The sequence below is a fragment of the Halichoerus grypus genome, chromosome 7, assembly GCF_964656455.1.
Source record: "Halichoerus grypus chromosome 7, mHalGry1.hap1.1, whole genome shotgun sequence".
Taxonomy (NCBI): Eukaryota; Metazoa; Chordata; class Mammalia; order Carnivora; family Phocidae; genus Halichoerus; species Halichoerus grypus.
The window spans coordinates 149,006,563-149,021,084 of record NC_135718.1 but is presented as its reverse complement, the minus strand read 5'-3'; the positions used below and the strand labels follow the sequence as shown (position 1 = coordinate 149,021,084).

General features: G+C 42.6%; 1 protein-coding gene across 9 annotated transcripts in view; it reads right to left on the bottom strand.

Annotated features, from left to right (window-relative positions):
- Window positions 1-14,522, bottom strand: part of LOC144382630 (uncharacterized) — a 74,568-nt gene that overhangs the window by 24,587 nt on the left and 35,459 nt on the right. For 2 of the 9 annotated variants that reach the window (XR_013449974.1, XR_013449976.1), the window contains 2 exons: window positions 4,475-8,309; window positions 4,146-4,258 (listed from right to left, as the gene is read on the bottom strand). The exons of 1 other annotated variant lie outside the window; for it this stretch is intronic. Coding sequence is in view for 2 of the 8 variants with exons in the window: in XM_078078418.1 (XP_077934544.1) it covers window positions 1,111-1,173; window positions 4,146-4,258 (176 nt within the window). In the remaining 6 variants the exon portion in view is untranslated. 6 more of the 9 variants (XR_013449980.1, XR_013449978.1, XR_013449975.1 and 3 more) reach the window with 5 other exon arrangements.

Here is a 14,522-nt window from a genome sequence, read left to right as displayed (position 1 = left end):
TGCCATAGCAACCTTCCGCTGGATGGTGTTCGGCATCTCCAAGCGGATTAAATCGCCCACAGTTCCCATCAGCAGTGCTCTAGTGGCATAATTTCTAATAGCCTGGTGCATTTTCCCACTTGATTTTTATAAAGTAGAATGGAAACTGGATACCCACTGGCAAAAAGGCCCAGCCATTTCTATGTGGGTCTCTAACGAGACTTCAAAGAGACGTCACTTCAGAGAACAGCTGTGAGCTATCAAGGGAAGCACGGGAATTGGAGTCAGAAGATCTGGACTCCCACCTGACTGGTAATTACTTATTAGCAATTACTTAACTAATTATTAATCTTCAATAATTCCCTAACTTGGGCTCTCTGGACTGTATTTTTTTCCTCATCTGAAAAAAGACTTAAAATTGTTTTCCTTCCCCTCATGCCACCCCCAGACCAGAGCTTGCTCTGAAGGCTACAAAAGAAGGTGCATATGGCAGCACATGGGTGCTGTGCTGGGTCAGGAGGAAGGACATGGATTTTCTGGGATTTGAGCCAGTTTTCAGAACCTCCAAGACATGACCCATGCATGTTTCCTGATTTCTTGCAGATCTCTAAATATCTCTCACATTGTGTTGGTGTAAGCTTTATAGAAACCATTCCTTCCTTTCCTGATTTTTAACCAGAGAGACTTCTGATCTAGAGAGTAAAATTTCATAGAGAATGAGAATAATCCCCAGGGTGCTTTCTTGGATGGATAATCAAATAGAAATGAACTTCCTTTTCAAAGACTTCCAACAGCAAACTCATCTCCATTTTCTCCAAGGGGGGAGAAATAAGACACATTTCCTTGATTGAAATGTGGAATCAGGGGTGCCTGGGTGGCTCAGTCGGCTAAGTGTCTGCCTTCAGCTCAGGTCATGATCTCAGCGTCCTGGGATCAAGCCCCGAGTCAGGCTCCTTGCTCAGCGGGGAGTCTGCTTCTCCCTCTCCCTCTGCCCCTCCCCCCGCTTGTGTTTTTTCTCTCAAATAAATAAGTAAATAAAATCTTTAAAAAATGTGAAATCACCTTGGAAACTGAGAAAATGTTGTGAATATGTACGAGGACACTGTGCAGGCAGGTTTTGTCTCCATAGGTTTAAAGGGGCCAGAATATAGTGGCTGCCCAATAAACGCCCATTCTGTAAATGGATGGCAGCGGCTGGGGGCAGAGGTAGTGAGACAGGTGTCAGTTATCCAAGAGGAATGCAGTGCCCGAACACAAGCAGAGCCTGCCAAAAAGAGAGAACAAGAGAAAACTCCTCCCCTGTCAGCACGTTTTCCTTCCATCCCACCTTTTAACCAGCATGACAGATCAGAAAGACAAGGAGCAAAAATAATAAACATAAAACTGAAATGAATAACCTCCACCTCTAGTTTTGGGTAAGATACTAATTTGGCAGCTGAAATCATGATAGGATTTAAAATCAAAACTCACCATAGCACCACTGTTCGAGATGCAACATTTGAGGTTATCAGAGCACACCCTGAATGGGCCGTCCCCCCTCCCCTGCCCCCATATCATTATTTGTGTGTGTCTATTTTTAAAGCTAGGACCCTTCTTCTTTGTCTTTTCATCAGCCACAACACTTAGCCCTGTACTTTTGACTTAGAGTTAGGCCAAAAATGTAGCTGATAACAATCATGGCCTCATTTTCCAATTACCTGAAATGTAAAATGAAAAACATCTTCGCTTCAAGACTTATTACCAAAAATCTTTCTAAAGTGCATTAGTCCACTCTCTGCCTTAAGGGGGAAAAGTGTGATGAGCATAATTGGATCTCTGGTGACTCAGTGGCTCATAGGAGCATGAACATTAATTCCCATTTATCAGTGGGGTTCTCAGGAGATGGGGGTTAAGGCCTAGAGACCGAGGTTGGGCCAACTGTGTGCCCATTTCAGATCCCAGTCTGGAAGCTTTGAAAAATAGAATTTTAATGTAAATATTCCCCCCACCCCCCCACCCATAACTTGACTTTTCTTCCTAAAAATTGAATACTGTTTCAACAGTACAACAGAAAATTAAGGTGTGTAGAGTTCATCAAATCTAAGTTTTATTTGCCCCCTTTCCCCTCTAATTCAACAAGTACGGTCATTTCTCTTGTATCCAATTAATGCGGGCCTCACACCTCACACTGTCAAACCTATTGAGAGCTTGTAGGACAGGTCCACATGGTAGACCCTGAGACATAGTGTCAGTTTTCTCTGTTCATCCTATACTTACCCAGCTTCCAATCATTGTCCTAGAACACAGGTCTCTGTGCTGCTCACTCTATTTTCCTGGGACAAGGGCAACACTTTTTAACAGGTGAGTCAGCCCTCCTTCCCCTCCCCCAAACCCAACTCTTTGAAAAGAGTCGTGGCCACTGTTGTGCTCAGGCTTCCGGGAGACAAAACCAGATGCCAAGTACTTCTTGTAAATGGGATAGAGGAAGGGTCTGAAGCTGCTGAAGATGACAGACAATAGGACAGAAGAGGAAGGGGGAATTTATAAGTGCAGCACTGGCTATGAATTGGCAATGTGTAAGATTGGAATCAATTTTCGATTTTTATTTTTATTTTTTTAGTGAGAGAGAAAGAGAGCGCAAGCATGGGGAGGGGCAGAGGGAGAGAGAATCTTAAGCAGGGTCCACACCCAGGACAGAACCTGACATAGGGCTTGATCTCACGACGCTGAGATCATGACCTGAGCCAAAATCAAAAGTTGGATGCTTAACTGAATGAAGCACTCAGTTGCCCCCAATTTTCAATAATTTTTGCTTGATGTTCTGCAGATGTTTGTATGTGGCACCAAGAGGGATCCTGGGATTAGCTCAAGTTGTCTTCTATTTCTTGAAATCCTAGTCATAATTTCAAGGCTTACTGGATGACACATCTTCTATAAAACCCTTCCTGTTTTTTTTCTAAGTTGGTATGATCCCAATCTCTTTCTTCTCCTCTGAAACTCCTTGGCATTTTGTAACTCTTTAGTGACACTCATCTGACATGGTTTTGTATTGTGTTAGCTTCACTTTTAATTTCTTCCTGTTGTAAGACTGTAATGTGCCTGAGAACAGATTGCAATTTTCTCATCCGTATAGTCTGTGCTATGAAACCATCGAATTAAATGTGGTTAAAATGAACAAAGGTAAATCCCAATGTTATGAATGTCTTGTGGAGTCTCCCAAGCCAGTCTCGCCTTCCATTTTCAGTAAATACCTCCATCCATCCAACTGCCCAAGTTTCTCCTCTCATCTCCTAAATCCAATAGATCAAAAATTTTAATTCATTTGACCTCCAAAATATTCCTTTGATGCAATTACTTCCCCCATCTTCTCCTTCTCACTCTTGCCCGGGGTCAGTCAACTTTTTCTGTAAAGAGCCAGGCAGTAAGTATTTTAGGCTTCCAGAAGCATACACAGGCTCTATTTCATGTTCCTCTTCCGTTTGGTTGTTGTTTTTACAACCCTTTAAAAAATGAAAAAAACAGGGGCGCCTGGGTGGCTCAGTTAGTTGGGTGTCTGCCTTCGGCTCAGGTCATGATCCTAGAGTCCCGAGATCAAGCCCTGCATTGGGCTCCCTGCTCAGCGGGGAGTCTGCTTCTCCCTCTGCCCCTCACCCTGCTCCTCTTCTCTCTCTCTCTCTCTCAAATAAATGAATAAAATCTTTTAAAAAATGAAAAAAAATTCTCTGTTCTTGGGCCCTGCAGAAACCAGCTGTTGGCTGTGGCTCATAGACCCCCTGCCCTCGCCAGAGCCACCCTAACTCCTCACTTCTAGTGTACTCTGCCATTCATGCTCCAGAATAATGTTTTAAAGAATGCACATCTGACTCTTTTCCCCTCCCTGCTTAAAGTCTTACAATGGCTTCTTTGCTTTTCTCGGGGAATATTGAAATCCCTTGGCATGGCCAACCAGACTGTCCTTAGCTAGCTTCTTCCTCCATCTCTCACCACATTACTTGCTCCCTTCCTTGACTCTGACATTCTCACTCTTGCTTCCCAGCCTTGGAAGGTGATATTTCTTCTACTTGGAACATCCTTCCCCTCCTATCCCTTTGCCTGTTTACCTTGACTATTCTTTCAAACCTCAACAAAACTGTCATATCATTAGTTAGGTTCTCTTTATTATATGTCCCACTGAGTCCTTGTCTTACCTGGAATCCCCCAGGAGCAGATGCTGGATGAGGATTCATGCGCAAGTGCTCACGGGAAGAACTATGAAGACGTTGGGAGTCAGGGGGAGGCCCAGTGTGTTTGTCCCGATCCTCTGAGGAGCAGATACCAAGATGGGATTAAGCATTTGAGAGTTTTATTAGGGAAATGCCTGTGAGAGGAAATGGGTAAGGGGAGTCAGGACGGGATGGGAGAGTCATAGGGCTGGGAGGCAGGTCTGACCCTAAGTGAGGAAGAAAAGGAAGGGGAGTTGGAAGGAGACAGCCCTAGACTCAGTCTAAGGAAAATTCGCTAAGACTGTCGAACAGACCTTGAGCCAAAGTCACCTGTCGGAGGAGTCCTGGGTCTCCCACTCTTGAGTTCCTTCACACTCATTGGCTAGGAGCAGCGTGGGGGGTGTGGCCTCAGTACAAACCCAATAATGAATTTCAGAGGCAGTCGCTGGGGCCATCTGTCAATTATGCTCCTTGTAGTTGGATGTCTGTGGGGGGCCTTCCACTGGCCGGGACACCTCGCAAAGGTACAACTGCATCCAAGGCCCAGCCTCAGGGGAACTCTGTAGTATGAATCATGGCTCTGGCTTTGTTTCCCTGGAAAAGCAAGTGAGCTTGGCTTTCACGGTCTACTGCCAATCACTGGGAGAAGGCACTTAAACTCCTAGGCAACTCCCCCTTCTTGAGCTTGCTGCCGAAGTTGCTCCAGTATCTTGAAGATGGTCCTCCAAAGGGAGAGTCAGGTGTGGGCGAATAGAAGTGAAGGCATCAGAAGCTGGGGGGAGAAGCTCACAGAAACAGTGAAAGGGATTCAGGAGAATCTTGTCAGACCACCAAGAGTGTCTGCTACAACCCTGTTCTTCTCTTTTTTTTCTCAGTACCCTCATAATGATGTGATACTTCATGTCTGCATTTTGTACTGGATTATAATTTCTGTGAGGTCAGCAATTATATCTGTCTCATCCCTCGGGTCCAGCATAGTGCCCAGAACATAGTAGAAGCTAATTAACTATTTGCCGAATTCTCCATAAAAATGACCAGAAATCTGCTCTGCTTATATGAACCAAATCCAAATGATTTTGCCATTAATAGGAAGATGAGTACATTTAAAGAGACATATATGAGCAAAGTCACCCTCGGCCTGATCTATGTGCCCATAATCCTTGTGCAATCCAGGCTCCGCAGGCCTTTCTGTTCCCGAACGCTGGTAATGGTATTTAGAGCCTGGGTAATGCAGCTGAAGCTTTATTCCATTTACTGCATTCTCACTGCTTCCAGCAGCCTCTTAAGGCAATCAACAATAATGGAAGCTGTCACTTCCTGTATTTCCATCTGTGGCCACAGTTGTGGATTCTCCACTTGTTATACCCTAAAGGAACTGACCTAAAGAAATCACTGATCTCACTTGTTTTCTCCCCTTTGAGTATTCCCGGCTGGTGGGTCGTTTCGAGTGGCTAGAGCAGAGCTGCTCCTATAGGCGCCGCTTTATTCCCTCTGGTAGTCAGTTTCTTTATGACGGCGTGAAAGAGAAACTGGACTTATATGTCAAATGACTTCCTTTCAACTGCCTCTTCTGTCACTCGCTCGTTGTGTGATTTTGGATGAGTCATTTAACTTCCTCGTGGTAGACCTTGTCAGAAGTATCTGCTGCCCCTTCTAGGGGACAGATTATGCTTGTCTGCTCCTTGGACATCAAGCTTGGTTATGTGATTGGCTTTGACCAATGACATATAAACAGAACTAATGTATATCACTCCTAAGGAAAAGCTTTCATTGAATACCGGCAATATTCCAGACAGAGCCCTTGTCTCAGAGTTCAGACAACAGCCACACAGCCTAAAAGGACACATGGAATGAACAAGAAAGAAGTCTTTGTTCTTTTAAGTGCATTTGGATTTGGGAGGTTGTATATTACTGTAGTAGAATCTAATTTATCCTGACTGACACACAGCCTATTTCTTAGTTTACTCATTGGTAAAATGGATGGTATAATAATTCTTACTCTGCAGGATCATGGGTTTATTCATTCAGCAACTCTTTAGCTTAAGCTTGTTAAATGCAAGACAAATACTGGATACCAGTAGGTTCTGCAAGGATGGAATATGGTCAGCCTCTTATCATCAATCAGTTTCTAAGACAATAAAAGAAAGAACACTAGTGTGTGTGTGTGTGTGTGTGTGTGTGTGTGTGTGTGTGTAATTAGCATTTATGATAGAAATTGCTCAATGCCATGATAGGTAGTGATAAAAGTACTTTGGCAAATTGAAGGAAGGAGGTCTTTTTTCACTGTGGGCTCAATTAACTCTTCTGAAGGGATATCAAGTTTGGAGAATGGGTAGCTAAAAGCAAGAAGGCTTTTCCTAGATAAAAATGACTTGGGTATAAGAAAGCATGGACCACTGAGAGAGAAAAGCCAATACTTCAGAGTATTTGGGAAAGGATTGGAAATTAAGGTTGAAAAGGTACTTGGAAGTCAAGTGTTGGGTAGTCTGGGTGAAGAAATTGGAACTTTCTTCTGTAGAAAGTTAGTGGGATAAACTTGTTCAGGCAGGATCTGACAGCAGTGTGCTAGATGGATGAATCAGAGAAAGAAGAGTTCATATGGAAGCCCATTTAGTAGACTATTGTTATATTATGGACCAGCAGCCCACACGGTGTTTTGTTTTGTTTTGTTTTGTTTTGTTTTGTTTTCTGTGAAAGGCCAGATAGTAAATATTTTAGCCTTTGTGAGCCCGATAGTCTGTACTGCAATTGCCCAACACTGCCACCAGAGCATGAAAGCAGACGTAGACAAAAATAAACAAACAAATAAACAAACAAACAAACAGATGGGCAAGGCTATGTTCCAATAAAACTGCAGGGATTTCAGAAGATGATCTGAGGGGGCGGAAAGCTCTTCTGTCCTTGCAGCTGCTTCGTGTAACTCTGCTCTATTACTGATGTTCTGCCTAAAGAGTTCATCTGAAGGAGCACTCTGATAAAAGCAATGAAGGTGGGGCGCCTGGGTGGCTCAGTAGGTTAAGCATCTGCCTTCAGCTCAGGTTGTGATCTTAGGGTCCTGCGATCGAGCCCCACATTGGGCTCCCTGCTCAGCAGAGAGTCCACTTCTCCCTCTCTCTGTGACCCTCCTCCCCGTTTGTTCTCTCTCTGTCTCAAAAATAAAACAAAACAAAAAAAACAACGAAGATATCTGTTCGAGCGTACACGCAAGGATGCAAGGTTGGGGGGGGGGGCGCCTGAACCAGGCTAATAAGGGCTGGAGAGGAAGAGCAGAGCAAAAACATCACAGGAACGGATTGACGGGAATAAAGAACACTGGAGGCAGAGTGGCTTTCAGAGGGCAAAATGATTTCAATTTTGGACATATTGAGTTTGATGTGAAAGGCAAATGAGATATTGTAGAAAAAGTGCTTTGCAAACTGTGAAGTGTTAGAGAAATGGGTTATTTTAAGAGGAAATGGCTGAGGCCATTTTATGACTCAACAAAAACCCATCAACGCTCCTCCAAAACAATCAAGGCACCTGAACTCTATATTGTGGGACAGCCCTTCCATATTTCTGGGTCAACACCTTGGCATGATGATACTATTTCAATCAGTTATTTCCTGTGAGACAAGGGGCAGCTGTTCCCGTAGATTGACATGAGTAAGGATGTTTACGTGTTCACATGGTGAACAAGTAAAGCCCCAGTCAGAAATCCTACAAGATTGCAGAGCTGCTTCCCTGATGACCTTCAACTGGGGTGATACTGAGCTCAGAAACAAGGGATGGAACTTGATAGGGGTTCCTCGAGTGGGTTCTCATTTTAGGATTTTCGTGCAGTGTTTCCTTAAAACTTGACCTCTCTAGAAACAGATACAATGAGTTTTTACACCTTAAATGTCAAGTCAAATGATTTATTATAAATATAAAAAAGATTATAAATTAAAAAAAAACTTTTAAAATAAGGCATATTCTTAGAGAAATTTATCCTGGTGGGAACTACCACATGAATTTATAAGACTTCCAGAATTGTTCCTTCTTTCTTACCTTGCCTTCACTTAGATTTGTTAATTATACCTGTGTGATTGAAGAGTGAAGATTGAAGTCATTACATTCAGTAAATCAGGCAGAGAAAGGCAAATACCATATGATTTCACTTATATGTGGAATCTGAAAAACAAAACCAATGAGCAAACAAACAAAAAAACAGAAACAGACTCATAAACACAGATAACGGACAGGTGGTTGCCAGAGAGGAGGGATGGGTGGAGAATGGGCAAAATAGACAAAGGGGATCAAGAGGTACAAACTTCCTGTTTGTTATGAAATAAATTATGAAATAAGTAAGCCGTGGAGATGTAAATTACATCGTGGAGAATATAGTCAATACTCTGGTAATAACATTGTATGGTGACAGATGAGGACTACACTTATCATAGTGAGCATTTCACAATGTATGTAACTGTCAAATCACTATGTTATTACACACCTGCAACTAATATAATATTATATGTCAGCTGTACCTTAATTAAAAAACTTTAAATAAATGAAGTCATTAAATTTAAAGCGGACATGGGAAGTTTAATTGATGGGTGTGATAGAGGCTGACCCCATCATCCCGGTTCCCTGGAAGAAAAGAAACAGTGCATATATGTGAATGAAGTATCATTGGAACAAGCAAGCACATGAAACAAGAAGCTTCTAGTAGCTTCCAGTAGCTCAGGCAGAGACGCACAACCAATATGAGAGGCAGTATTGCATGGGGGTTAAGAGCATGGCCTCTGGAACCAAGTGGCTTGAGCTTCAATTTTGCTCAATGATTTCCTAGCTGTGTCACCATGAAACACATTACTTAGCTTCTTTGTGCTCAGGTCCCTCATGTGTGAAATGGACAAATAATGATACCTATCCTTTGAGGTAGTGAGGTAACTCAGTTCACATCCATGACCACCTCATGCTCTTCCCTCCTGCTCTTCTAGCACCTGTGATTATCCCTGTTTGTGAATGTCTAGCATTTTCCTGAAATTAATTGTTTAATGACTTTCTCCGCCACCGGAATGCAAGCTCTTCAGTGTTGGGGATGGAGTCTTCTCCTCCTGCCTGGTGCAGGCCACTACCATTCCTTCTCTAGACAATTTCTACAGTTTCCTATACAACCTCTTGATGTCCTGTATTCTATTTTCCACAAAACAGCCAAAGATCCAGGAAATGTGAGTCATAAAATGCACAACCACCCCCTCACATTGTAGGGGAAATAAAGTTCAAGCCTCTTACGTGGGCTCCTATCTAAAATCCTATCCTAACCTCATCTATGCTGTTCTTGCTTCTACTCACTACATCCTAGCCCCTGTGGTTTTCTATACATCAGACTTTTTCTGGCCTCAGGGCCTGTACACGGGCTTCCTTCTGCCTGGGATGCCCCATTATTTGCATAACTAGCACCTTCTCATATTTTAGGTCTTAGTTTAAATATTACCTTATGAAGGTAATATGAAGTAGGACTCATCACCCTATTATTTCTTAAGGCATCCTTCGGTCTGGGTCTTTTTTTTCCTTAAAAGCATTTATCCCAATTCATAATTATTTTATTTATTTGCCTATATACTTGATTTTTGCTGTCCACCTCCCTACCAGGATGTAGGATTGAAGAGTGCAGAGTCTGGTCCTGTCCCTATTGCCTAGCATGGTACTGAGCACACAGATGGTGTCCGTATGTATTTGTTAGGGTTCTTTTTGAAGATTTATTTAGTTATTTTAGACAGAGAGAGAAGAGAACAGGGGTGGGGTAGAGGGAGAGAGAGAATCTCAAGCAGACTCCATGCTGAGTGCAGAGCCCCACATGGGGCTCGATCTCATGACCCATGAGATCATGACCTGAGCCAAAACCAAGAGTCAGACACGTAACTGACGGCGCCACCTAGACACCCCTGTATTTGTTAGATTAATGTCTCCAGAGTGAGCACCTTCTCAGCCCCACAGAAAATGCTGAACATAAGGATTTGCTAAACATTACAAGCAAAGGCATCACAGTCAGATTTAAAGAGGAGTTAGATAGAGGTTAGGTTCAAGCACAGGGCTGGCCAAGGACAAAAGAGATAGCAATTGGTTAGGACTGAGGGCAGGGGAAGAGAGCCTGGCAGGCAGGGAACTGTGCAGATATTCCAGGTGGATGGCACAGTGTCAGCCGAGGACGGAGTAGGGAAAATACACAGATGTGTGGGGATTCCTCAGCAGTCTGGGATGAATGTGATGAACAGAGTGGAAGGGGGGATGAAAGTGTTCTGTGGTCCAACCATCAGAGTCCTGGAGGGTCATGCCAAGAAGTTTACATTTTCATTTGAGGGCAAGTGGGAGCCCATGCTTGTTTTTTTAAGGAGATGAATAATGATCACAATGCTAATTCATATAAAATTTGTAATATATTTCTGATAATAATGGTTATGTTTTGAGATTCCCAAGTATTCCTGATAACTTTGGCATACATTGTATCATATAATCCTAACAACATTCATTCAACAAATACTACTGAGTACCTCTACCAGATAATTTATTATTATCCCATTTTACGCAAGAAGCAGCTGGAATTCAGAACGTTTACCCTAGCTTGCAGGACCACCCAGTCAGTACGTGGAGGAGCTAGAATTAGAATCCAAGTCTGCCTGACTGTGAAGTTCAAGCACATTCCAGGACACCATGCCATCTCTTTCCATTAACACATTGTAAATGAAGTCTTATGAAACTCCTGCTTCTATCTTGGGCTAAGCTCTGCATAAGAAAGATGAAATCTCTGGGATAAGGATATTTTGGTTCTTCCCTTACTTTTTAGGAAAGAAAGATTTTTCCCCAGCTCATTAAGTGTGACACCATCCAAGGGAAATCGAGCCATACGTCACCTGGTTTTAGTCCAGTGTCAGAGTGAAGGGCTCTCATTTCCTGCATGTGACCACCAAGCTTAATGCAGAGTTAAGACACATTTCCCAAAAGGGAGACAGCAGGGAAGTCCCTGTTCATCTCCCTGGTGTACAGCACTCTCCAGCTGGTTGTTTGCTTTTTGGCCTTAAATCGATAACTTGAACTCTCACTGACGTCCCGGACATTGTAATGAACTATTAATTTGGCGGTGGGGGGCTGTGGTTCTAACTGCTGAGAGGAAATTGTGATCTGAGGTGGTGTGAATGTTGACGAAGGCTGAGCCTCAGCCTGCATCCTGCCCTCGTTGGGAGAGGGGCCCCTTTTTAATACTGGGGAGAAGAATCCGGTGCCTGCCACAATAGCTTATTTCTTTGTTTCAGATCCCAGAAGAGCCTGAGCAATGTTTTCTCTTGTTCTCCCTGAGCTAAGGGTGGGGAAATTAGAAACTTACCTGGGGACCACACACAGGTCACATCCTGTGTGGTTTAATGTCCCTCGGTGGAAACAATGTTTATAGTGTTTGGGCCAACAATGCCTTCCAGATCCTAAGCATTTATAGTTTAAGGAGCACTTTTCCACATACTATCTCCTTTGATGCTTATATCAACCTTGGCCAGTAGTGTTTTTTATCGTCATCGTCTTTCACATGGACTATTGGGATATCCTCAGGACTACTGGGATATCCTCCAAACTTTCTGCCACCCTCTTTCTATTCCCCAACAATGCTTCCCAAGTTCTACTTCTAGAACACTATTATGATCTGCTTCAATACCCTGCCTAGCCCCCCAACAACTACAGAGTGAAATCTGGTCTTCAGTGTGAAAAGAAACACCCTTCGGGTCTCAGAGTGTCCATCTAGCTTCATTTCTCTCTCCCTCTGCCCCAGAGCCATGTCCACATATACATCTCTGTGGTCTCTAAATGGTACACTTTCTTTCATCCTTCATGGCCCTGGTAGCATAGAGATTAATAACAGAGACCCTGGACTGTCTGAGCTGACCTCCTGTCACCACCACCTAGTAGATACATAACCTCAGATAAGTTACTCAAACCCTCTATGTCTCATCTGTAAAATGGGACCACTGTAGGGCCTTCTTTCATGATGAATTGTGAGAAATACATGAGTTACTGATATACAGAGCTTAAAACAGCGCCCTGCACAATTAGTGTCCAATAAAATTAGCTGTTTTTCTTGTGTCTTCTATTGTAATGCTCTTCTCTTTTTAATATATATACCTATTAAGTCTCTATTCTTCCTTTAACGTTCTTTGTTAAATGACTCCAAATTTTCAAGGTTGCATTTATCTGTATCCTCTGTGCTTTCCTTGAATTTTGTATAAACAAGTTTATAATAATGGCACTCAATCTGGGTCTTCCCCATGAAAGTATCAGCTTCTGAAAAGCACAGTCCATTCCTGATTCATATTTAGGTTACTAGAGCTTAACGAGATGTCTAGCACATAATATTTAATAAATATTCGTAAAGTAAATATCCATTTTGAACTCATGAGTTAGGGTTTAAAGTGTTCATTCTTCTCATTGGTCTACCTGTTCCCATGTTCTTCCCTCAATCCATACTTCCACAAAAGCCAGAGTGACCAGCTCATGCCTGTCATCTCCTTTGATCCCTTGAGTGGATTTTTATTGCATGCCAAGAAGGTCCAGTGTCTGGACCAAGTCCTTGCAAGATCTGGCCTTTACCCTTCTACCTCTGTATCACGCTACTGTCCCCTTGTTCTCAGTTTTCTGGCCATGCTGGTCCCCTTTTTCTCACTCCCAATTTAGATAAAGAACATTCTTGCTTGCTCTTAACCTCTGTTTGGGCAACTGTTTCCCAGGCATAGCTCATTGCTCATTTCCTCTCACCAATCACATCTCACTGCAGATCCCACCTCTTCAAAGAGGCCTTTCTGACCTTGTTGGCTAAATGAGCTCTTTGCCATCCAGTTTCTTTCTGTCACATCACTTGCTTATTTTCTTCATGGAATGGGTTACAATCTGGAATTACATGTTTATTTTCTGACTCCTTCTACCTGGGTGAAAACTCCACTTGGGTGGGGACTTGCCTGCTTATGCACACTCACTGCTGTTCTTCAGACAGAACCTGTCACAGAGTAGGTGCTCAAAAGACAGGTCTTAAATCAACGAATAAATAAAAAGTAGGTCTTTTGAGAATGAAGCTATTCCACCTCACAAGAATCATCCAGGAATGACAAATCACAGAATAATAGAACAAAAGCCTTTGTGTATGTCAGAGAAAGAGGGTGGAAAATTGTCAAGGTATCATGATGTACCCGTCTTCGCCTCCTCAAACACAACCCAGTCCCGTAGTGTAAAATAAGTTAACTTTCATAAACCTTTCCCAAACATTCTCTGAAGTATTAAAACTCTTAAGAAATTAAGAAATTGTGATTAAAGAAGTGAATGAATATGAAATGCCTTGACAGATGAATAGGTAATCACAAAGTTAAAAAGACCTGGTTTTAATAGAGAACCAGAGCAATGTGGTTCCTTGCTGTCACGGAGCAAGAGAAAATCAGGCAGAGTCTCCTTGAATGAAATGCCTAAAATTAATATTGCATTTTGTTATCTACTGTATATAGTCTAACAATAAACAATATTTGCCTAGCACTTTACATTTTAGAAATATCTCTGTTTACATAGTTTATCTCATTTGATACGACAGTTTAATAATACGATGACAGCATGTAGAAAATCCACATCACCTAGTTTCAAGAAACCAGCTCTATCAGTAAGAAGCCGTGACCTTGGCAAGTCACTTTTCCTCTCTTTTTCCTTTTTGGTAAAATGAAGGTGTTAGCCTAGATTATCTTGAATCCCATTCAGCTTATCCATTGGCACTATTTGTATTTAACTTATGACAAATCATGCTTCTCTTTGACCCAGGTCCAAGGTATAAAGTTCTTATTGGGTCTTCATTCATGTTCCTAAAATCAAATTATTTGAATGATCACTCTCTTGGGTGCCTAGGTAAACAAAGAAGGCCCTGGTCTATCCCTTTTAATTATTCTCTCCTTTTTGATGCCAATTCTGATGGGTCCATCTCCCCACCTTCCTTGGTCTGATGGCCTCTGCCATTTTGCATTGCACCGTGTCCCCTTACCCAACACAACCAAGGACAGCTGTCAGTTTCATAAAGAAATGTATCTGTTCCATGTTCAAGCTCAAGGAAAAGTTGTCCAGCAGCTAATCTAATTTTTTCCTATCTGCCTTGGAGAAAGCCAGAGAATTTTTCCTATAATTTAAACACACCTTCTAGAGGTTATGGTCCTGCCATCCTTTTCTATTTCTCTGCCATCTCCTTGCTCTGCTGGCCATGGATCCGGGTAGCAGGGTGGGCAGTGTGGGACGTCTAATGTCATGTGTGTGGTAGGCACATTGCTCTTTATCACTTCCCTTTCTATATTCTCGGGTACCTTTGCATCTCACTGGAACCCATCTATTTTTTGT